The sequence below is a fragment of the Sardina pilchardus genome, chromosome 1 (genome assembly GCF_963854185.1).
Source record: "Sardina pilchardus chromosome 1, fSarPil1.1, whole genome shotgun sequence".
Classification (NCBI taxonomy): domain Eukaryota; kingdom Metazoa; phylum Chordata; class Actinopteri; order Clupeiformes; family Clupeidae; genus Sardina; species Sardina pilchardus.
The window spans coordinates 4,432,448-4,454,115 of record NC_084994.1 but is presented as its reverse complement, the minus strand read 5'-3'; the positions used below and the strand labels follow the sequence as shown (position 1 = coordinate 4,454,115).

Sequence of the window (21,668 nt, the reverse complement as noted above, 5' to 3'; positions counted from 1 at the left end):
TCTATTTCCTGAGCTAACTCATCCCGTTTCTATTCCCTCCTAATCTGGATAAGGTGGTCCAACTGCGGACCAGTGGCCCGCTCTCAGCGGTCCGCCATCTGCTAATCTGATCTATTGGGGAGCAACACGGAGCATACACGAGGAGGAAAACCAGCTTGGTGGAAAAACAAGGCACAACTCGGCTTAGGGCGTACTCACATTAGGCAATTAGTACCGTACCCGAGTACACTTGGCCCCTAAAGTCCGGTTCGTTTGACCAGTGTGATCGCTTCGTTCCGTACCCGGGTACGGTACGCTAGTACGCTTGGAGGAGGTGGACTCTGGTACAGTACGCCTGGAAGCACGACGTCATTAATGATGAAATAAACAATAACATTCCAATTAACAATCACACGTTGCATAAAGATTCTAGAACACAGCAACTCAATCGTACCCAAGTACGGTTTGATTATATGCAGTGTGAGCGCAGACCAGGGACCAGAGGCAACCGTGCTCCAGTACGGTATGGGTGAAACGTACCTAGTGTGAGTGCGCCCTTACAGTCAACATAAAAGGGGGAGATGGAGAGTCTGCTACTGTATCGTACACAAAGTTGCTGGTGTCCACTTTCGGCTCAGATTTTTTAAAAATATATCACTAGACCACAAACCCCGATGTAGTTTATTTCCTTCAAAACAAAATACGGACCGCGACTCCCACCTTCGCGCCAGCTTGGGGTAGCCTCCCGGAATCGGTGCGCTGCGTTGACGGGGACAACTGCCTGAGGTGCGCGATCGAACCCTGCTGCATGTCGTGTACACCAGCTAAGATCAACTAATGACTTTTGAACACTGACTTGAAACAAAGATTGTAACCTCGCCGATGATCGATGAAAGGGCGTTTTCCTTACGAAACATCTAAGCAGAAGGAGTTCAAACTAAGCTAATCGTGGTGGGGTTGTTTTGCTTCTCTTCCTCGACTATCGTCTTTACAAGATTTAGTGGAGCATAGACGTTTACCGCCCTCTAGCGCGCAGGATGAGAAGGTCAGATTAGATTCCGCTTTATTGTCAAAAAGGCAGGTTGTGCAAAGTACAGTAGGCCCTATAGGCTTAGGCTACATAAAGGCAACGAAATGCAGATTGAGTCTAATCAGAAGCGCAATCAGAAAAGTACAAAAAGACAGACAAAAGAAAAGACAAGAAAAGAAATGTGCATTGACAGCAGTGATATTGGTGTAGCTATTTTCGGGAGCTTTTCAATAGCTTTTTTTGACCATGTAGGTCTAGCCTAGGCCAGGGTTTCTCAAACTTCTTTGCTCTGGGGCCCTGTGATGTTAGGCCTTGGTGTTCCAAGGCCCTGCATAGGCGTCTGCACACCCTCTGAACACCCGCCCATGCCCCCAACTTCCACCGCCCGCCACCATGTACGCCTTTAGATAGCAGGCTTGTGCACAATTCCGAATTTTAGAATTCAATTCATGAATTGGAATTTGAATCGAATTGGCCCCACCCCACAGGAAGTTGAATTTTAACTTGAATTGGAATGACAGGAAGTGGAATTCAATTCATGGCAATTCAAGACAATTCCACAGTCACATAACAGGAAGAATGTGTTGAATCTGCATTCAGTTTTGGGAAGGTTACTTTGGAAATGTAGTTGATTACTGTTTTCAGTAAATTGTTTGTTTGTTGCGATCATATCTGACATTTTGTGAAACTTAATTGTTAAACACTACCCTTAAATTATGTATATGAATTTCTTTGAATTTCAATTCTTCTTTAACTCAAATTTGAATTGTAATTCTACATCCTGTTTTTGACCTCAATTCAATTAAATTCAAACCCAAGAATTGAATTGGAATTGTCATTCTCAATTCACTTCTCAATTCACTTCTGAATTTTGCAAAAGCCTGATAGATAGATAGATAGATAGATAATTTATCATTATTATTAGGCTATATTAGCAGTTACTAGTAGTAGGCCTACGTATAACATTTCAATCTATTGCTATTTTGGGTCCTGAAATGGCATATCAAGCATCTGCCATATCATAAACAGGGGTCTGAATACAACTTCTGTTATGAAAAATACATTATTTTGAAGTGGGGGAAATGGGGAGGTATGAAAAAAGGCAGACATTTGATGTGATTTCAAAAAGGGATTTCTCGTGATTACCGCTAATTATACAGATACATTCTATATGCCATTGGAATCAGTAGCATCTCCTGTTTATTTTGATATGCAGTTTGCCATAGGGCAGTTCCGAAATCATGAGATATTCCACAGAGAAGAATCTGTATGACGCAGAACTGAATGTGACATTTTATTTTTTATATGTAGCTGTAATTTTCAACGCTAATTATCTCGCGAACCGTTCGTCGTAGAAACTAGTGGCTAGCGTCATTAGAAAGGTCAGGTTATGCAGTTTCATATGATATATGCCTGTTATATCTGTGCGAAAATCTCTCGCAGCAATATGACCGAGAAGAACGGGTGCGGCCGCGGCCGCATGGTGCGTCTTGAAGGCGGCAGAGAGGGTCGGCCGGCGGCCCGATGGTAATCTTCTCGCGGCCCGGTACCGGTCCGCGGCCCATAGTTTGAGAAACACTGGCCTAGGCTACTTCAGTAGCTTTTACAGAATTTACATTTTCCCAAAGCATTTGTGGACATCACAGTTAGGGTTGCCATAGGGTCATAGGGTCACAGGGGTCATAGGGCCCACCTAGGCTACTGGAGATCTTTAAATGAAAGACTAAAGCTACAATCTTTTGACCATGTTAGATTCAAATTTGACTAAACAATACTCTATGCTAAACAATGTTTTGTACAGTCTCTGCTCTGTTTCCATGGAAGTTGCACGAATCCACGTCGTTAAATGTTGTTAAATAATGAAATAGCCTTCCAACAGGTTGAAGCGGAGCTTTGCCAACAACTTTATTGTGTAGTTTCAGTTTCTGTCGTGCAAACGCGCACACGCATGCATTCAATGAACGCTCATACCACCACTTATTTGTATGACTCTATGCTTAATCACATCAAACTAGCAAGCATCCTCCTGATTGCAGAAACGTTTGTTTTCTTTTCTGTCGGGCCGCGGTTGCTTGATCCAGATCAATTGCGCAGCTAATTATCAGGTGAAGCACCAGACCTCACTCCATGCTTGCGGACCAGCAGGCTCCACATTGTGTCAGGGAGTTTTTAGGGTTTTTTGTGTGTGTTTTTCATTTTAGTATGTGTGCATTGAGCAGTTTCTCAAAAATACGGAACAAAGAGCGTTCTGTATTAGTTCAATACGGAAGACTTTTAGGTGTCAAATACGGGACGATTCTGTATTATACGGAACGGTTGGCAACCCTAATCACAGTGGCGCTCCCTTCCTAGACAATATTCTGTATAAGCTTGAGATAAAAACTAATTTTCAATGCCACAGATGAAGCACAAAATTGTGCTTGCTGTGCGGTTTGCTGAGCCAAGTCTGACGAGGAGGGTCGGTCTGCGGCATGGGCGTTACATATGTTGCAAGAAACTCCCCAATTAGGCGTTCCTGTCGTGAATAGTCAACCAATCAGAAGGAGCTTTGCACTGCATTCTGGGAAATTCTTAATTTCCGGAGTTTGACTTCCTTTTGTCAGTTTGTAAAAGTCAAAAGTCCTCTGAAGTCCTCGTCGAAGCCACGCAGAAGCTACGATAGCAGAGAAACTGAAGCTAAACCGATGAGACGTAAGTAACTTCTATATAACTATGTCTTATAGGCCTACTACCATTTAAGCAATTCCAGCGTTACATTAGAATATGGGTAGCAAGGCGAAAGTAAGCAGAACGGAGGAATAGATTGTTTGCTTGTGATATGTTGCTTGTTTGTTTGTATGAAAATATGTAAGCCTACTTAAAATGGTAGGCCTACGTGATACAAATTAGTCATCGTGTTTATGTGGTAACGTTAAAAGCATGCCAGCAATGCACATTGTTTTCGACTAAACCCATATAAAGTGAAGACGTAACGTATGCCTAACTAAATTCGGTAGGCTACTTTGGGGTTAACTGTAACTATTTTCTGAGGCTGTTGAGTGGTGAACAGGTGCTGTTGATTTGGTGCGTTTTAAACGGCCTCAAAAATGATTACAGTTAACACCAAATTACCCTAAATTCTGATTAGAGTGACTGTAGTGGAGCTGAATCCAGCTGAATTTGTTTTGGCTATGCCGAAGATCCTTGCAATGATGTGATGCATTTGCTACATGAGTGATGCCATAATTAAAAAACAAAAAGTTAATTTGTTATGTTCCTATTGACATAAAGAATGATTGAGAGTTGTCATGTAAAACAAAGACATCTAGGAGTTCTACAACGTTTGACCAGTACAATTACTAATACTGTATTCATGGGTTTCATCAGGTCCCTTTACACAGGTGTATACAATGAAGCACCTTGATTATGAATGCAGACTGCATGGTGCTTGATTAATACACCTGTGGAAATGGACTTGAATTCATGGGTTTCATCAGGTCCCTTTGCACAGGTGTATTAATCAAGCACCATGCAGTCTGCATTGATAATCAAGGTGCTTGATTGTATACACCTGTGGAAAGGGACCTGATGAAATCCATGAATAGTCAGTTTGACTTTAGAGGCCTGTTAGTTGATCACTACTAGAATCTTAGCAGAAGTTGGACAATGTTCTCTAATAAGTTAATGTTCTCCATATGTCTTCCTATCACTGCAGTTACATTCTTCCATACTGTCTAGCGGTCAGAAGCCGCAATTACGAAGTTGTTCAGACCCAGGATGCACGCTGCTCCACTGCCCTTTCTGCCCAGAGTACAAGGGTGACTATGCCAGGGTGGAAACGCACATGCAGAGCCATTTGAAAACGGTGGTACATTATGGAGGTATGTTTGAGATTGATAGTTAAGCCCTTAGCCCTGTATCATGGTCTTCTATGAAACTGTATGGATTGGTTCTGAAATTACAAAAGGTTCTGAAAGTAATGTTATTAGTAATGAAGTGAAGTTGATTCAATTGTTTCATGTAACGTTAGCAGGCTATTTGATGTTTATCTATTTCTTATTTAATTATTATTTTGTTGTTCAGAATATGTGATCTACAAATGCAATTTGGGCTGCAGAAAGGGCAGTAACCACCACTGCGGTTGTGCCTCACCTTTCCCAGGAAGAGTAGCTTTGAAATCGACAGGATTGCACATTTGTTCTCTGCCAATAAAAGTTGGAAAAATGCATGCTTGGTGCTTAACCACAGGCTATGGGAGGTACTTGGTACAAGATGTACAATTTCCAAAGTAGCTCCCATGGCACACGCACACGCCAACACACACACGCACACACCAACGCACGCACGCACACACACACCAACACACACACAGGCCAAGATTTTGTTTTACTTTTATTTATTTTATCTTGCATGGCCTGCAGAAGTTTCTCTTCTGTGTTTGTTCTACAACAAAGTATTGGCGAAATCTACAGGATTGCGCATTTGCACATTTGTTCTCTAACAAAAGTTGGGAAAATGCATGCTTGGTGCTTAAACTGTTATGAAACATGAAAAAAGTTGATCTCTTCTGGGTTTGTCCTATAATAAAGTTTAGGCTACTTTGCAAATAAATGGTTGTTGTGTCTTTATTGAACAATCCATATTGAGTATGAACTTGAGCTATGCTGTCTGATTACATAATGCTCCATATACCTTAAACACATTTGCCCAATGACCAGGATATTAATCAATATTTTTAATTTGTTGGGATACACAGCCTGGGAATAGTGAAAGACATTTGACTGTAGTCAGCCTATGGACTACTTCATCGGAGAGGGTGCTGCAGGGATGGAGGATCAATGGGGAGGGGGGAATGATGTGTTAGGTTTGTGTATTGTTGAGCTAAATCCTTGTAAATGCAAAGCAATATTATGAGACTGTAATGCTTTGCCAGCTGATTTGTGACTCACAAAGGAGTGAAGGGAAAACACTACTGCAGCATTTTTGTGTCCAAAATATTGTATTGTACAGTAGGCCTATCCTACAATCCACTGTCTGGTACAGAAACACCACACAGGCTGAGAGAAGGGCTCTACAACATGTTATAAATTCTGCAGAGAGGATCATAAGAACAAAACTTCCCTCTATGGAAAACATGTATGCACAGCGCTGCCAGAAGAGAGCAGAGAGAATCATCAAAGACTCCTTTCACCCAGCTCACTCTCTGTTCAGACACAAACACTGCACATACAACTTGTGACAAACCTGTAAACATGTGGAATATGGGAAAGGTGCAATACTACAAAGGGGAATAAGGGCAATATGCAATATCTAACTGTACTGTATATGGGACTACATACAAGGCTAACAAGGGGACAATGTGCAATACTTTGTCAGTGTAATGTGGAGATTATGTGCAATACTAGGGACAATGTGCAATATCTTGTGCGATACTATTAATGGGACAATGTGCAATATGAATCAGGTGCAATATTATTAGTGGGACAACTGTGCAGCAACAATGTGACGGAGTAATATTCTAACAGTGGAATGTGGGGATCATGTGCAATATCAATATTATTATGGGAAAATGTTTATATCTTGTGCAATATGGAAATCCGGTGCAATATCAATGGGACAACTGTGCAATATCTAAACTGCAATATGAGAAGTATGCACTTGTATCCACATGGGACAGGGTGCAATATCTTGGATGTGTGACACTTGCGCGCACGCGCGCACACACACACACACACATAGTCTCAGGGACGCAGGATTTGCACTGTAGGCTACTGTAGCACTTAAACTACTCTGCCTCTGTGGGACTGTAGGCTATTCTTAGACTGGGTACACTACACAGTATAATTTGACGTCAATGTTTGCCTGATGTCTTGTATGAATCATGTTTTTGTCATGTATGCTTTTAAATATTTGTCATGTCTGCTTTTAAATATTTGACTTGAAGGGCCTGCACAAGAATTCCAATTTGTCTATGGTTTATGCACAAATGGCCAATAAAGAACTGACTTTTGACAATTCAGTATGGTGCTTATGCAGCGGTAACTTTATGAATATCGTTTTTTTCGTATCCAAATAATTGCATTAGCCTAACTGTAGGTGTTGATGTGCAGTAATTCTGTAATTATTATAGGAAATACTGTCGTGATACTGCAGTACAATACATTTTTTTCGTAACGGATAATCTATTTAACAAGTAGGCCTACAACAATGCACTGCACAACCATTTTCAACTTCTTCTGCTGGATTGCGTTTAAACTTAGTTCTGCTTTACTGCGTTTGGTTCAATGCTAATGGAAAGCGGGCTGTGCCCTTACTTTGACATACATGTTAGACCGGATGTTAATAGTTCCTTGAAGAAGGAGAAGAAGAAAAGGGGGTGTTTCCGACTTAGATAGAAACGCCTATTTATGTTTCCGCAGACCGACGATATTCAGTCTGACAGGCTAGGTTGTCAAAATTGTTTGTAGGCTATATTGGGCAGGTTTTAACTTGTACATGGTAAAGATGAACTGAATTGGGTCATTCATAGCCTACTTGCCCATCTCTGCCAAAGGACCAACAGCACCATTATGGACACATAGACCACACAGTAAAATGAAACAGGACGCATCTCTCTTTATACTAAATAAGTAGGCCTATGAGATTAAAAAAAAAAAAGATAAAAAAAGAGATAAAAAAAAAGAACATAGTGGCGGGAGAACAATGTGATTGGTTCTCCAGCCGACATACCAGACACACACTCACACCTGATTGGTTTTCCTTTGGTTCTCCATCCTTACCAGACACACCTACTCACAGAGACATGAGCCGTGTTCAAGTTCAACTCCAAATGACCTTTTGCAGCAACGAGAGCTGCCGGTGGCAGCAGGGGCGGGGATGCAAACGCTGCTATGAAGTTGTACACTCTACTTCGCGTGGTCTAGACTTGACCATGTGACGAATCACGAGGCACGGACCCGCACGGACTCTTGTGGATATGGGGAGGCATCTAAACACCTGCACACACGTCAGGGATGTAAAAGCCAATTAGGGCAAAGACCTGACGTCATGAAGGCAGGGTCTAGGCTCCGCTGCTCTCCGCAGTACCTCCAGACCGGCTGCTCTTTTGCGGAGCAGCCGCCTGGCCACGCCTTGCTCCCGCGATAAGTTGAGGCCATGTGATACCGACTGCCGAGTCGAAAACACGCCCATCTAGACCATCGTGGACAGATTTTTAACCACGTGCATCTTGTGCTGCGCAGTTTTTGTGCTGCGCAGCCAACTTGAACGCGCCTACCAACACACCTACATTCAGAAATATCACTTCTAGAATGTTCTTACACTTAAAGGAACACTTCACCGTTTTTTTCATATTAAACTACGTTATTCGCTTAATTAAGACGAGTTGATACATAGGCTACCTCTCACGTTTCAATGCGTGCACTCACTGGCTCTGGCGCACGGCGCAACTTTGATAGCACTTAGCTAGCCCAATGCATTCATTATAGGATCCAAACAGAGATGAAGTTAGAAGTGACCAAACACCTCCATGTTTTCCCTATTAATATACAGTTACACGAGTAGTCACAGGACCAAGTATGGTGAGACAAAATAAAACGTGGTGCATTTCTAAGCAGGTAATAGGGATAACTATATTGTGTGGCGGAATAATATTGGGAGGACTTAGACTCTGCGCAGTAATATCCTCACTCCAAAGGGAAACTGAAAGTACAAGAGTGAGGATATTACTGCTAGATGAATGCTCTGGGATGTGAACAATATTAGTGCTGCCACCATTATTCTAAGTATGCACGTAATCAAACATGAACATGTTTTTGGTCGAATATTCGGCTATTTGTTTTTGTTCTCGAACGACTCGTCCAGAGAGTTTTGATTGTCTGAGTTCACGTAATTCCCTTCCACACCACTAGTGTTTGCTGTGCTCACCCTGCAGGCTTCGCTCTCTCTTGCTCTCTTCCCCTGTTTGGAGCATGGTTTTTTTTCAGACAAGCGCGGGATGAAAATGGCAGCGGCAAGTGAGACCTCTCTTTTACTGTCTATGAGTGAGACAGATTCGGAATCAAGAACGGCGGCGACCTCTGTTAAAGCAAGAGCTAGGGCATCAAAAGCATGGAAATACTTCAGGACATCTGGTGATAGAGTCATCTGTACACTCTGTAAGACTTCTTTGGCTTATCACGGGAGCACGACCTCGATGCGTGAGCACCTTAAAAGAAAACACAAAGAAGTTGCTGAAGACGCTCCAGAAAAGGAAAAGACAACGTAAGTATGATTATTAAACGCCGAGCTAGGTGTTGTTCATTGTATGACTATTGTGACCATCTTTGAATGCTAAGTAGGTAATGTTTTCGGAAACGAAGTTGAAAAACGCTACTGTATGCACACGCGATTTAACGTTAAGGTGTGGTTGTAGGCTACTTGCTGCAGACAACGAGTTCGCATCATGGCTGCCTCGCGTATTTTGCGGTCGTTTGGTGCGTCGGTCGTGCACGTAGTTGCAAGCGAACATGAAGCGTCCGCGAGATGTAATACTGACAAGAAAGTAGGGGGCGATCATGGCAAAAAAAGTGATCCCAAGATGCATTATTGACATCAACGCTGGGGGCAATCACGAGAGTAAACAATGGCACATGGCACAAAATCCAGTGTCTTCATGTTGTTTGTTTACATGAGCACGTGATCACGTGAGACAATGTCATAGGCTACCTAATGTCCAATTTTCACATCTGATATTACTAGAATGTTGCAAGAAGTCGGACATGATTTCTAACCAGTTTGCATTTCGTCTGTCCCAGTATGCATTGTGTTTAACCCAGCATGCATCACATCAAGTCAGATCTGCGCTGATTTTCCAGAAGTCAAACGCGCCTACTACTCATCCATCCATCCAGTGATCTAGTCTCCCCCTAGTTAAAACCTCCAGTAGTAATGCTGCAGCGAGTCTGTACACAGGACACAGCAGGTCGTATGCGGGCGCATACACTTATGCTTGGTCTAACAGCAAGTATAACCCCAGCCTTGCTTGCACGAGATAGCACCAAACTCGAGACAGGGTTTTTCCGAGTAACTAGTTTATCGAATGAGCACACACAACAAAGATAACGACACTAACTCTGCAACTCGTGTGACAGTTTTGTTTCTTTTCATTTTGTCTTTTTCATAATTTCCCTTTATGTATGTAACGGATGCCAGCTGGTTAGCTGTGCTTGGCGAATGTTAGTAAACCTCACTCCCCGGTGCCTGCTGGCATGAAAGCTAGTAGCCTGGGTTTTTAGCTGGATTGTTAGCGCGCTCGACTCCCGATCCGAGGTGCTGCTGTTTCGCAGGTCCGGGTGTTTGCAGGGCTGGACCGCGGTGGTTCCACACAACGCAGGTTACACGTAGACAATTGGAACAATAGTGTGATGATGCTGTAATAGAGGCCTGCATTTTTTGGTGTGTGTTTGTAGAAGAACAAGGTATGTGTGTGTGTGTGTTGACCTTGCACACATGAGGTTTGGAGCAATAGTGTGTTATGATAGTGTTGTAATTGACACCTTTGTGTGTGTGTGTGTGTGTGTGTGTGTGTGTGTGTGTAGAAGAATAAGTTTAGTCAGCAAAATGGACTTGAAACCCAACCAAGCCTGCATCGACCTGGAGAAGGCCACCCAATGCATCACACAAGCATTACAGGTAAGACACACACACACACACACATAATGTGTACCTTTTGTTGTTGTGTTGTGCTATACAGTTTATGTATGTTTATTTTTCATTTCATACTCACAGGATAGTTACAGCTACACACACACACACACACACACACACACATACACACACTTTGGCACCTAGGCAGCACGTTTTTGAACTGGTCTGACAGAAACACACACCTTTTCGTGTTATGAGGGGCCAAAGGTATCAATGGTGCTTACAAAGTGTGTGTGTGTGTGTGTGTGTGTGTGTGTGTGTGTGTGTGTGTGTGTGTGTGTGTGTGTGTTTCATGCGTTTGTGCCTTTTTCAGCATGAGGTAGTTCAGAATCAGGAGCTCCGGATTATGATTCGTCGTCTGGAGGAGAAGGAGGCGGAGACTGGGCGGAGCCTAACAGAGCAGGTGGAGTCAAACAAGCAGCTGAAGCTGAAGATCGATGAGTTGTATAAACACCTGGGAGAGAAGGACCACTCACTGACACAGGCCAACCAGGTGTGTGTTTGTGTGTGTGTGTGTGTGTGTGTGTGTGTGGAGGAGAAACAACTCACTGACACAGGCCAACCAGTGGGGTGTCCTACGAAGCAAGTTAGACAAATCTAGGTTATCTAGACATATCGAGGCTGCACAAAGCCTTGACTCGGGTATTAAGTTAAGTGATCCTACGACAGCAGGTATGTGATAAATTTGTCAAACTAGGCTTTCAGCTCAGATCTGTGCGCGTTCTCGTGGTTGGGGTGATTTTGACCAATCGGGAAACGTGGAGACGCAGAAGACAGCCTAGGTTTAAAAACGATTACTTCCGCATTTATGAGCGGTAGCGAAATCTAGGGTGGTCTTTTTTAGTGTCTAACCTATAACATCAAAAAGTCGATGGACATCAGATACTGTATGGCATGCATGTCCACAGTAGTGACATATTTGCACGCACAACATACTTAAAAGCGCCTTCGAGATTCAAAATGTTTGCAGAGGCGGGGCCGAACCTGTTCAAAGTATGACAGATTAGCACACGTGAGATAACTTCGTTGTTCAAGATAATGGATTGGTTAGAATTGGTCAGAGGGCGGTGATATTTCACGATTTGAGCTATAATTAAGCACATAACCCGCTCCCGAGCAGGTTTGGTTGCGAGCATAAGATACCATGGTGATATAGAGACGCTAAAACAAATCCACTTTCGTATGACGGCATACCCTGGTTTTGAGCGCAACATACCTCGCTAAGCCACTAATCGAGCTTCGTAGGACACCCCACTGGTGTGTGTGTTTGTTTGTTTGTTTAAAGAGATTTTATGCGATCAATACACACTCACCTGCTAAGAGTTGCATACTGAGTAGAGTTGAACTAGGTTTGGTTGGAGTTACTCCGTAGAACTGGTAGAGGATACAGTCCACTGATTTGCTACACTGTTTATTTCTATTTATTTGTTTTTATTTATAATTTGTTTTTTTCATATTTGCTTCATCGCGCATATAAACTTGGAGAACACTGGTGCATCTCTCAGGGTTATGTTCTTTGAATTCTCTAGTGCTTTCAACACACTACAGCCACGTCTCCTTGCAAAAAAACGTACAAATATGAGCCTAAACCCAGCCACCATAGCATGGATATATGACTATCTCACATCTAGACCTCAGTTTGTCAGGATCCATGGCAGCATGTCCACGGTCATTAACACCAACATAGGGGCACCACAGGGGACAGTTCTCTCTCCTTTTTTATTCACACTGTACACCTCTGACTACAGACACAGTAGTGCAACCTGTAATTTACAAAAGTTTTCAGACGATTCTGCCCTGGTAGGCTACATAATTAATAATGACTTTAGAGCATATGAAGAAGAGGTTAGTAGGTTTGTTGAATGGTGTGATGAAGCACAGCTCATCTTAAATGTTGAGAAGACAAAAGAGCTTACCATTGATTTTGGACGTAAAAAAACTGAGGTTAGCCCAATTTTAATCAGAGACCAGCCTGTTGAGATAGTTTCTTCCTATAAGTACTTGGGTGTACATGTGGATAGAAAACTGGATTGGAAGATGCACAGTAGTGCTACACTCAAGAAATCTCAGTCCAGAATGTTCTTCCTTAGGAAACTCAGGTCTTTCAATGTTAGCAAGCCCATTTTAAACACTTTTTACAATGGGATTCTGGCCAGTGTCCTCTTTTATGCGGTGTTATGCTGGGGTAGCTGTTTGGCAGTGGAGGATAGGAACAGGCTCAATAAGCTCATTAGGAAAGTGGGCTCAATCATTGGTCTCAGCTAAAGTGCCCTGGAAGATGTGATAGAACAGAGAACCATGAGGAAAATAAAAAGGATTGTGTCACAAGATGACCACCCTCTTCATAGCTTTTTTTATAAAAAGTGGTAGAAGTCAGCGACTCCTGTTCCCCAGCTGCTCAACTGAGAGATTCAGGAGATCTTTTGTGCCTTCTGCAGTCAGGCTTTTAATAAGCACCTCTGACATCAGGGTTGATTTTCTTAATTATTTATAATTTATTGTTACCTTTTTTTATATACTGCTGTATGTTGCACATGTTGGTAGTCCACTGCCATGGTCTGCTTTGCTGTCTGCTTGTGTCCTACTGTCTAACTGTATGTTGCTTTTCCTGTTGCTGTGTCTTGCTTTATGTTGTTGTGTGTCATGTTGTGCTTTGCTTTATGTTGTTGTCTGTATGGTGGCACTGAGTTTCCCCTTTAGGGGATTATTAAAGTTATCCTTATCCTTATATTGTTGTCATATGAACAGCTGTCTCTGCTGCAGGGTTGATCGTTATCAAAAGCTTATTGAACCTCTGTGTGTGAGAGAGAGAATGGGAGAGAGGGAGGGAGGAGTCATATTTTACTGTAATTAGAGAGAGTGTACGTGTGCGTGTGGGTGTGTGTGTGTGCGTGTGTGTTTCTTTACAGACTGTGACTTTCCTGAAGAATGAGTTAAAGGACCTGAATCTGAAACAAGATCTGCAAAGCCAACCAAGTATTAGGTACACACACACACACACACACACATGAACAAACACACATGAACACACACACACAAATACACCCGCACAAACACACACACACACACACACAAACAAATACACACCTATACACACACAAATACACACACACACACAAACAAAAACTCAGATACACACACACACACAGATACACACACACACACACACGCACACAGATGCACTTTATCGCGCACTGTATTTCGATCTCGCTCAATTTGATTTTTTTATTGAATGAATTCCCTACAGGACAGTGCAGGATGGGAACGAGTGACCACACACACACACACATGACAGTGATGACACACACACACACACACACACACACACAGCCCTGCTGAGCTCTCACCGTCTATTGAATGAATTCCCTACAGGACAGTGCAGGATGGGAACGAGTGGCCCGGGGGTGGAGAACGCCAGATCAGGGTGAGACACACACACACACACACACACACACACATACACACTCAAGTTTTCCTGTTCATATGGCATTGTGAACATAATACACCGATCAGACTGATAAGTTTGCGTTTTTTTTATTTGAGTTTGGTGACACGTCTTCTTGTTCTCTAAACTCGTGCATTACTATTTGTTAAAATACAATATTATTAGCTAATAAATTCTTAAGTTAAAATGTGTGTCCTCCTCTGTTTTGTGATGACTGGAGCCAGGTTGTTGTACACACACACTGTTGTGATGACTTGGAGTTACACACACACACACACATACCCTACACACTTTCACATACATTCTAACGCCTGTCATGTGTTCTGCATAAAATCAAGAGTCCCAGCTCTCCTCTCCAACCAGAGCAGCTGACGGCAGACGATAAGTCGCTGGTCTCAGAACAGCTGATATCTGAAGGTCAAACTCCGCTGATGTCGCCTCACGGTCCGACCCCTCTGGAGGCTCCTGTCTCGGCGATTAAAGAAGAACGTGATGGTAAGAGGTTGTGGGGCGGAACCACACACACACACACACACACACACACACACACACACACACACACACACACACACACAAACAAACAAATACACACATAGTTGATGGTGACACACACACTCAATGTTTTTGTTTCACAAATGTATCCCTGCTGTAGAGAGAGCTGACCCCAGATTGGAGTGCACTGCAGCTGAAGGAACGGACATTACATTTGAACAGATCCAGGTACCGTATGTGTTTTTGTGTGCATAATACCTTATTTGCAACCCCTTTGATCTGACATGCTAACGCTAATATTACTGCTAGCCCATTTGATCTGACATGCTAATGCTAATATAACTGTTAATCCATTAGTTCTGACATGGTAACACTAATATTACTGCTAACCCTTTTGATCTGACATTTTAAAGCTAATATTACTGCTAGCCCTTTTGATCTTACATGTCAACGCTAATGTAACTGCTAGCCCATTTGATCTGACATGCTAATGCTAATATTACTGCTAACCCTTTTGATCTGACATTTTAACGCTAATATCATGCTAACGATCAACAACCTCACATTATCAGACGCAACTCATAAAATGTCAGAATGGTCAAATGTCCAAATAAGGTCAGCTAAACTAATAAAGGTCTCGTCTCAGACTCCGCTGGTCACGTCTGACGGTCAGAGGCTGCTGGAGGCTCCAGTCTCTGAAGATGAAGATGATGGTGGTGATGATGAAGAGTATGGAGAGTACAGCCATTCAGGTAGGTAGTGATGAAGAAAGAGCAACACTCACACACACACGCTCACACACACGAAAAGTCAATCAGTGGATCTGGCTACACTAGATGCAGACACACTAGGTACGTTTCACCCGTACCGTACTGGCACGGTTGCCTCTGGTCCCTGGTCTGCGCTCACACTGCATATATCAAACCGTACTTGGGTACGATTGAGTTGCTGTGTTCTAGAATCTTTATGCAACGTGTGATTGTTAATTGGAACGTTATTGTTTATGTCGTCATTAATGATGTCCTGTGCTTACGTGCGTACCGTACCAGAGTCCACCTCCTCCAAGCGTACTAGTGTACCGTACCCCTGTACGGAACGAAGCGATCACAATGGTCAAACGAACCGGACTTTAGGGGCCAAGTGTACTCGGGTACGGTACGAATTGCCTAGTCACTAGTGTGAGTACGCCTTAAGAGTAAAGGCCTATTCACACCTCCGGAGCCGGACTAAATTTGCCTGTCCGGTACAAACGTTGTCTCCAGACCTGATCCAGTATGCGTTTCGGTAACCGTGTGTTTCTTTTTTTGTGTTTAACAGGAAAAGGGTCGTCTCCTTCCCCCTCAAATTCACACACACAGACGAAGAAAAGAAGACACTACTACTGCTCTGAGTGTGGCAAAACCTTTCGACTTGCATCTGCGCTGCTTCAGCACCAGAAAACGCACAAACAGAAAAGCCAGAAGGTCCACTGTGCTCCGTGTGGCAGGAGTTTCACTTCCGATAAGAATCTCCTCTATCACCAACTTGCTGTTCACACGAGAAAGAGACCTTACCAGTTCACTCGACATCTCAAGGATCACAAACGCTTTGAGATAGGCAATTGGGGAAATTACTGTACGCAATGTGGCAAGAGCTTCATTCACAAGACAAGCCTTAAACGACACCAGCGCACGCACACAGGAGAGAAGCCATACCAGTGCACTCAATGTGGGGAGAGTTTCCTTCAACAGGGATCTCTCAAAACGCATCAGTGCACTCACACATGAGAGACATCGTCACAGTGTATCTAATGTGGAAATGGTTTCTGTCAAACCAATAATCTGAAAGTACATCAGTACATTCACACTTTGAGCAAAGCATATTTTTGAGACAGGAGTTTCATGTCAAACTCACACAGCACCAGTGCAACTCCCACAACGTGGTGTGCTGTGAAGTTACCCTCCACTGCACTGGGTGGCAGCACTCTGTGTAGAGTGTCTACAGTCTACAGCATCATTCTAATGCTGTGTTCCATTTGCTGTGTTCCGTTTACTCTCCGTCGTTATGGGATGTCACAGTGTCTACAGTCTACAGCATCATTCTGTCACAGGAGAAGATTGCGAGCTGTTTCGTGGGCAAAGGTTAGCTTAGTGGGGGGCCTTGTGGCGCAGCAGGCTACAGCGCTCGTACCATGTGTGGGTCCGAGTGCCCACGGGGACCCAGGTTCGAATCCAGCCTGCGGTCATGTCCCGATCCCACCCCATCTCTCTCTCCCACTTGTTTCCTGTCTACTCTTCACTGTCCTATAACCGTAAAAGGCAAAAAGGCCAAGAAATAAATACTCCAAAAGAAAAAAAAATGTTAGTTTGCATTGGAATTACATGCAGGTGTTTCCAGAAAGGCACGTCTTCATTCTTTATTATGTATTTTTGATTCTCAGAATAAATGTTTCTTTCCTTACAGATTGGAGTCTCCTTGTTTTTTTATATATATATATCAGAATCTCACAATGATTTTCTATACCTGATTTGTTTTCAACTTTGGTGATAATCTGCTGCGGAGACTATTTTCAGGTGCTGTGTGATATCATTGTGCTGCTGTGCCCATGGTATGTTTGTAATGTTCTTTCATTATGCCGGAATGAGAGTATAGTTCCGAGAAAATCCCCATGTTTAATGTTCCTTAACCCTCATGTTGTCCTGAAATCTTACCGACGTTCGTTGTCCTTGGGGTCAATTTGACCCCAGCTAAAAAAACTCTCAAAAAATGATACAAATTATTTTTTTTACCCATTTTTTTTGTGGTAGGTACTTAACAAGAGTGTAATAACCACCATCAAAAGCCCTACAAAACAATCCCACCCCCCCACACCCCTTTCTGAACCCTGGAACCCTGACTGGCAATATGGCCAATCCAGTGTCAACAGCCCAAAGGCTGACTTTTTGGACTTTTTCAGACCTGCCAAAATAACGTATATGTAATATGTACTTGTATATGCAATAATGATAATAACTACATGTTCTCATACTATTACAATAATAATATCCATAATTTGTCAAATATTCATTTTCATCATGTTTCATAAAAATGGGGTCAAATTGACCCCAATACCACCAACGTAACTATTTTTTTTACAGGACATTGGAAACATATTTTTGTGCAAATTTCATGTTTACTCTGTTGTACCCTTCAAATGAGGAAAAGTCATGAAACTTGAAGCAAAACAAAAAAAGTGAACCATATATTTTATGATGTTAAACACTGCTTGGGGTCAAATTGACCCCAAGGACAACATAAGGGTTAAGTCTTATTACACTTTCTAACTTTTTTTTTAACAAGTAGTGCAGTAGCTTTTACAGAAGCTACATTTTTAAATTTGTGGAGCTCACAGTAGAGCTTCCCTCTGGCCGCACATACATGAATCATTTAGGCTATATTCTGTACAAACTTGAAAGACAAAAACTAATTTTCCATTCAGAAATGAGCAACAACAACAAAAACATTGTGCTTGCAAAGACGTTGGTGGTAGTGCACTGGTTTTGTTGAGCAAGGTCTACAAAATAGGCTGTCAAATTTGTTTGTATTAGGCTGGTTTTAACTTTTTAACTTTTTTTAACTGACATGGTAAAGATGAACCGAATGGGTAATTCATCCCTTATGAAAACCTGAATTGTACTGCAGTAGGGACCGCAGATGTAAATTAGCCCCAGGCTACCTCTGGTACAATACATCAAATGGCAACATTTATGTTTGAAATTGTACACGGTCCCTAATAAAAATAACTAACTAAACCAAAAAAAATAGTTTTACTGCAGTTTCTAATAATGCAGTACATCTGCAGGATAACGTGATAGCCTATTTTGGTCCCGAAATCACTGCATTTTATTTTAAACTTTGACACTGCAGTGCTTAGCGACAGGTCAATTGCGGTATGCCGACAAATGTAGTAATACATATGGCCTACTAGTAGTAGCCTACTGCAGACAATGTAGTACAATTAAACTATCATCTCATAATGCATCTGTCAATGTATATTTTACTAATTCAATCACCATTCATCAAACGTTCACATTTAGCATGACATCACCATGTATTATTTAGGGTGGGCCTAATCTCGCAATGACGGTGCCTGCATCTTTTCCCCAAGTAGGCTATAACTTCTGATCTGTAGGCTTATTTATGGGGTTATACCAGAGAATGTTTAATAAGACGGGCTCTGGTTATACCTAGTACTTTCACGTTTACGGTGTCTTTCTACACAATAAACTAGCCTAACTATTTCCAATGGAAAATAATACAACAATACAGGCGGAGGGCTTTGCTCTGAGTGCTTTTCTAGTTTTCTATGTAGGCCTAGTCCATCATTAGCCTGACTCTCGCCAGACCCTTGTAGTTCCGCCATGCTCCACCAGAGGCGTTTCGCTGAGCTCCACACAAGGGTCTGGACGCGAGGGCAATCCAAACCCCTGTGCCAGTGCTCAAAAAATGAGCAACCAATCATGAGCGCCGAAGCGAGTGTTTGATTCAAATAACAATGGCGGCACGCAGCGAGGAGTCTTGTGCTGACATTGATTCTGCTATTTCAACCGTTTTGTCTATCTATCACGTATTCATTCTTTAAAAGATTAACAGAGAATAGTTTTGAAGACATTTACTGGTGGCAAGGATGTTTTTACTCTTCTTCCGACCGGGTTTGGCAAGAGCTTGAAGAAGCCTAGCACGTCATTCAAGATAACAGGCAAGTGGTTTATCAAATCACATGCGAGGATGTTTTACAAGGACCCGCCTTCAGAAATACATCTCCTATCGAGAAGTCCCAGATCCTTGTGTGAAGCAGACAGCGAACTACAGGATCTGGCGAAAGTCAGGTTAGTCCATCATACCAACAGGACAGTAACAGGACTTATCTGTTGCCGGAAAAAAAATCTGCAACTTTTCATCCTGTACAATAGAGGGCGATAAAACTCCTATGCTCCACTAACCACTTTGAAGGTTTCAGTCGAAGAAGAAAAACAAAACAAACTCCACTGTCAGTTTTCGAAGAGCAGTCTGAATGTTGTGAACGACGTAGCAGCTATTCTTATGAAAGTGCTCATGTATACCGAAACTTGTATATCTCAATGATGAGGTTGTAGTCTTTTTAAACTCAGAATTTAAAAGTCAGCCGTTATTCTAAACTGGAAGACGACATGCAGCATGGTTCGACCTCGCGGTGTCAACGTTTGTCGGCGTCGAAGCACACCGATTCCGGGAAGATACTACGAGTTCGCACGAAGGTGTGTTATGTACGAAGGAAATAAGCCTATACTACCTTTGTTTCTGCCTTTAACAATACAAAAAAACCCTCAGCCGACATCAGGTGCTCTTTGTACCCCTCAAACGTAAGCCACGATTCTCAATTCTTGTGTAGTTTTTAATAGAATAGAATAGGCTATATACTTTTTTGATCCCGTGAGGGAAATTCAGCTTTCTGCATTTAACCCAAATTAACCGAATTAGTGAGCACACAGCATAGGCTACAATGAACACACAGTGAGGTGAATCACACAACCTCAACACAAGCCCGAAGCCCTAACCAGTACACCACGGCTGCCCCACAAACTACGCTGCTGGTGTCATCCCGACGAAATATATAGCCACCTTTTAGTGTTTTCGGGGCACATTGACCTCCAGTCTAGCCTATAACACCACGCCGCCTGTCAAATATCAACAGTTAACCTCCATCTTGTAAGTCGCTTTGGTTAAAAAGCGTCAGCCAAATGTAATGTAGGCCTAATGCAAGGCTATTTGCAGTCAGCCAGTCTTGGAAACGGCATATCTAGGCTAGCTAACACGCTGTTGATTTAAGCCATCACATCCACCATCCACTTTGATGATCTACTATTCCCGATGTATAGACGTTTGCACGGAGAACAATACAAATCAATTGAATCAATGGGTTTTGAGAAAATGACTATTATTTCCCTTTGTGTAGACATTGCCTTGCACGTTTAGTTTGGGGTTTGGAGCAATAGTGTGTAATAGACACCTGTGTGTACGTGTGTGTGTGTACGTGTGTGTGTGTGTGTGTGTGTGTGTGTGTGTGTGTGTGTGTACTCATCTTACCGATCAATAGGGGACTATGGGTTGATTGCACACCAACCAATAGGGGACAATTGACTGAGTGGGGACCTAAAACCATAGTCCCCACCAGGATAACAGCTATACATGATAGCAGATGTCATGCTAACATACCTAGCATCAATATCTCAAATTTTTGTATCGTCCCCAAATGTTCTGATTTTGTCCGGGTGTGTGTGTGTGCTGAGGATCGAAGCTTAGGAGTGAGACACCTCTGGTCAGTGGCTGTATTGCAGGTGTGTAAACTATGTTGGAGGCTCCACCCCAATGACATTGCCTGAAGTCAGGTTCCGCCCATGGGTTCCGCCCACAGAAGTGGGCATTGTCACATGACCATTAGCCACCAAGAAACCAGGAAAAGACAGTTAGTTACTGGGGAACAGCAAAGGAAGTTTACCCATAGGCTAAGGTTACTAGCCTAGACGTGGTGAAACCAAGCATATTATATTGCCATACTCAGAATCTCCATACATATGCCTGTTTCAAAGTTGTGTGTTTTATCTATGGCCTGATAAACCTGGTTTAACGGGTAAACTAACTTTAAAGTTGGCCTAGATTCGTGTGTTAACGCCACTCCTTCCAGCAACATGGCCAACTTAGTTTAATTTTCATGTCAGTGGTTAACTCATTTGCACAAATGAATGAGTGATTATTCAACATAGGCTTTAAGTAGGCCTAGGCTACTTTACAAGGCCTAGCCTACTATTAGAGTATTACTAGATTACTACACGTTTGAAATCGCCAGTGTTACGTCCGCTAATTGCATAGTCTTTAAGCACTTCTCGAATTATGTCCCCATACAGACTATAGAACACCCCTCCCCCCAACATTTTGGCGGTTTGGTTGCAATCTCTTCTCCACTCTCTCACTCGTGGTCTCATGAGAGATAAGACTCAAGTCCCCAAATAGACTACGAACGGATCCCCCCCACCCCACCCCAGACGCTTTTGGCGGGCT

At 42.7% G+C, this 21,668-nt stretch overlaps 3 protein-coding genes and 1 long non-coding RNA gene across 5 annotated transcripts in view; 3 read left to right on the top strand and 1 right to left on the bottom strand.

Moving 5' to 3' along the window:
- LOC134081549 (uncharacterized) overlaps positions 1–953 on the bottom strand; it is an 18,407-nt gene extending 17,454 nt beyond the window's left edge. For both annotated transcript variants that reach the window (XM_062537568.1, XM_062537569.1), the window contains exon 1: positions 700–953. In XM_062537568.1, the coding sequence (XP_062393552.1) occupies positions 700–789 (90 nt within the window). In that variant the 5' untranslated portion in view covers positions 790–953. The remainder of the gene's footprint in view (positions 1–699) is intronic.
- Positions 954–3,614: 2,661 nt separating this feature from the next.
- On the top strand, positions 3,615–5,599 carry LOC134081796 (uncharacterized). The gene is made up of 3 exons (XR_009939534.1): positions 3,615–3,700; positions 4,704–4,869; positions 5,072–5,599. It is a non-coding gene; the product is annotated as an uncharacterized LOC134081796 (long non-coding RNA).
- A 3,365-nt stretch (positions 5,600–8,964) lies between these two features.
- On the top strand, positions 8,965–17,053 carry LOC134081705 (zinc finger protein 135-like). The gene is made up of 9 exons (XM_062537581.1): positions 8,965–9,250; positions 10,567–10,660; positions 10,989–11,168; positions 13,585–13,658; positions 14,048–14,099; positions 14,459–14,615; positions 14,773–14,840; positions 15,259–15,364; positions 15,930–17,053. The coding sequence occupies exons 1-9, from the start codon at positions 8,985–8,987 to the stop codon at positions 16,376–16,378; spliced, it is 1,446 nt and encodes a 481-aa protein (XP_062393565.1). The 5' UTR covers positions 8,965–8,984; the 3' UTR covers positions 16,379–17,053.
- A 2,573-nt stretch (positions 17,054–19,626) lies between these two features.
- Positions 19,627–21,668, top strand: part of LOC134081673 (zinc finger protein 436-like) — a 28,914-nt gene continuing 26,872 nt past the window's right edge. Inside the window, exon 1 of the mRNA XM_062537579.1 lies at positions 19,627–19,867. Coding sequence (XP_062393563.1) covers positions 19,781–19,867 — 87 coding nt within the window. The 5' untranslated portion in view covers positions 19,627–19,780. The remainder of the gene's footprint in view (positions 19,868–21,668) is intronic.